At 36.7% G+C, this 3,525-nt stretch overlaps 1 protein-coding gene across 1 annotated transcript; it reads right to left on the reverse strand.

The window, feature by feature from the left end:
* Positions 1-263: 263 nt before the first annotated feature.
* On the reverse strand, positions 264-2,922 carry LOC122995781 (N-acetyllactosaminide beta-1,3-N-acetylglucosaminyltransferase 3-like). The gene is made up of 2 exons (XM_044371151.1): positions 2,918-2,922; positions 264-1,528 (listed from the first exon to the last, which is right to left on the reverse strand). Exons 1-2 carry the CDS (start codon positions 2,920-2,922, stop codon positions 376-378), a joined length of 1,158 nt encoding a protein of 385 aa, XP_044227086.1. The 3' UTR covers positions 264-375.
* Between the last annotated feature and the right edge of the window lie 603 nt (positions 2,923-3,525).

Below are 3,525 nucleotides of genomic sequence, written 5' to 3' on the forward strand. Positions count from 1 at the left end.
AAATTTTTATGAGTACATCATCATTTTAAAGTGCTCATTAAGTATTTCATTCATACCACATATGTAGTTAGATTGTCATTTGCAGGCTGTAAACTAAAGTGTTACAGGTGTTTCTATTATTTAGTCTTCCCAATTTACATACAAGATAGCAGCAGAATAATGCAAACATCTTTAAATATTATACAATCCAGTGCAACACCACCACAAACTACAATGTCAGTCATTAACATATAGAGGAATTAACATCTCTCTCAAAGTAATAACAAAACCTGAACTTTTTAAGCTGTGTAATGGTCAAATTTATGGCAGAGCTGTTGTTGTTGGATCACATTATATTGTACAGGTGTTTCTAATAAAGAGGCCACTGAGTGTATATCATTTTTTATTGGTATCACAATTCAGATTAGGGTCATGTAAGTTTTGCCACATAAGATACATGTGAGCTGGAAGGAATCTGTGTACAAGCAGGATGTCTTTATATAAGCAAGTTTCTAATTCATCTACTTTGCTGGAGGGATAGTTGGGATAGAACAGTCCTGCGGTCTTCACACCAATATGGGAATCAGGTCTAAGTCCTGCTTTAGCCAGGCACATTCCCATGTAAGCATCGTCAATGGGAAGAATGTTAATGGTCTGGGACATATTGTATATGACCAAAGCTGTGTAGCCAGACAGCAGGAAGCCGCCCCCACCACAGTATGGTGGAAATGAGTCTGACTCCTCCACCTGAACGGGAACAAAATACTTGTACTCTGGCAATCGAATGGGCCCCACATTCTGGATCAGATGGCCAGTAAAGAGATGCTTGCTTCCATTGTTGTCCTTGAAGCTTTGGAGATACTCAACCATGTTTTCTGTGTGGGCAAAGACGTCATCATCACCATTAAGCAGGAAGCGAGCCTGTGGACAGTTTCTTTCCATCCATTCTAGGAAGAGTATCTGCTTCAAGGTGAGGTTAAAGAATGTGTCACTGAAGTCCCATTGGAGGATGTCATTGTACTTGCGGTGCTCTATTTTAAGGAGTTTGCTCAGTCTCTGTTTCTGAAAACCAGTACCTGTCGTTCCTGAGATGAAGATCCTTCGTATCCAAACACCATTGTGTAACCTCTCTTCAGCCCAGGTTTTGCGCAGCACCTCTCTGCGGTCGTAGTTTAAAGGGGAGCTTTTAATGACCAGCAGAAGAAAGACTTTTGCAGATTCATCAGCTCCTCCACATTTGTCAGGAACGTCGAGTAGCATGGGAAAATGGCGACAATGTCGATAATAGAGAAAGTCTTGTATATGACCAGGAAGTGAGCTGAAGTTTGTGATTTTGACAGCAGACATATTTTGTTGACATACTGGCCAGGAGTATGTGTAGGATATGTTTTTAGTGGGTGGTAATGTCATCATTTGACTGGCATTCTTTCTCACATTGACTTTGAGGCCGATGGTTTTGTGCTCAGTAGAGTCTTTCCAGAGATAGACGACTGCGACAAGAGCTCCCACAAGCAAGAAAATTTTTGCTGTCTTTCTTATGCTTGAAAGTCTGAAATGACACAAAAAACACCATAAAATGGTTTTCTCATCAACTTATCTCAGTCTGACGTAAATGAATATAGACTAATATTGAAGTACAAAGAATTTAAGGTAAATGAACTTATGCTACTTTACCACTGTGTATCAGTCATGCAGTATTACTTCAATGTGCTTCAAATAGGAATACTAACAATCAATATAACTTCATGTGTACATGTAGCGCATTCTTCCTACACTACAAAACAACACATAATTGTGTACAATGAACACGTTTTTCAAATGCGTGCCTTGATCAGTTTAAATATAAGCATAATTAAAGTAAATTTTCATATACTGTCTTGAAGTATTCTCAATGGATCATTTTCATTACACTTAAAAAATATATTTTTCAATACAATAGTACAGTAGTGGTATTTGAGTGTGCTTTAAATAATTGGACTTATTTTGTCAATTCTGCTTTAAGTTAGTCCATTCTTCTTAAGCACGTTTACACAAATACAAAACAATGTATCATTAGGACATCACTTAAAAGTATGCTTCGATCAGTTTCATTATAAGTAAAATTAAAGTGGATTTCTATACTGTTAGTAAGTACAGTATGTTTGGATTGCCTTAAAAATATTCTATATTTTTAACAATATACTGTATGTCCCTCTACTTTTCATCTAGCGCCATCAGCAGATCAAATTTCAATTTGTGCAACACCTTTAGCTCATCTTCATTGTCAGAGTTACTGGCATTAAAACAACAGTCGTGTGTCCATATGAACACTGAAAGAGGTTTCAATGTAAGTGATGGAGGCTTAAGTCCACAGTGTGTCTGCAGTCATTTTGTGCAAAAATGCAGTTAAATGTTTATCTGACACTTATATGAGGCTTCAGCAGTCTGAGTTAGCCATATCAAGTGGATATCTGCCACATTTACAGTCTTTTTAGCATCAGTTTCCCTCTTTGTGTTTCCTCGGACAGTGTTTCCCTGTTGAGCTGTGGTGGAAGTATAGTAACAAAAAGAGGAACTTTGGCACTAAAAAGACTGTAACGTTGAAAGATATCTACTTGATTTGACTCATTTGGATGCTGAAGCTTCATATTAACTTCAGATAAACTTTTAAATACATTTTTGCCTAAAAGGAGGACTGTGGATTATGGCCCTCATCACTTCCATTGTAATAGTGTTATGAAAGGATCTTCTTATGGTCAATATGAACAGGAGGAATGATTACAGCAAGGAAAAACTATTTCCATTAAGACAGACTTGAAAAGCCTGTCCTTTCACCTACAAATGTCACAGAAAGTGTTGTGACTTGCATGTAAATTAAACAAAATCAAGCCAAACAAGAAACGCAACAATTCCTGCAATTATCTGCTTCCTTCCTTTACTCTTGCAGTACATCACCTACCTCATGTGTCTAAAGACTCTTTCAACTTTTTAGAGAAAAATATCAGAAAAACAAAGACATTTTGACACCAGAAATTAAAAACAAATAGTTTAAGGAATAGAATGGACTTGGGCGGCTTAATAGAAGAAAATGAATGAATCAGACGGGGTGTATTATAGCACCAGGGCTCTTAAGACCTGATCTGACCTGAAGGTCCTGTTTTGTAGCATTCAACAGATTTAGTGGCTCAGAGACTAACTAAAAGTACACCTTTATGTTTTATCAGACATTTACTGTTTTGAAGCAAATGAAATCTATTCATATTTTTAACTTTATGAAATACTTTAAGATTAAGCTTCTGAGAAATTCTCCATTAACTACAAGTTAGTGGATTTCTTTTATTTCTTTCAAGGTGACTATGATGAAAGTCTGAATAAGACAGATATCTGAAAATGACACAAAATGACTTTATACACTCAAGAGTCTTTGCATACATACACACTTGTACATAATGCATTTCCTAACCCCAACCCTTAACCTAAACCACAACTGACCTAAATTTAGGCTAATTCTAACCTAAATCCTGAAACCAGGTCTTAAGCCTGAAACAGTCCTCACTTTCTTTAGTC

The sequence above is a fragment of the Thunnus albacares genome, chromosome 13, assembly GCF_914725855.1.
Source record: "Thunnus albacares chromosome 13, fThuAlb1.1, whole genome shotgun sequence".
In the NCBI taxonomy this organism is placed as follows: Eukaryota; Metazoa; Chordata; class Actinopteri; order Scombriformes; family Scombridae; genus Thunnus; species Thunnus albacares.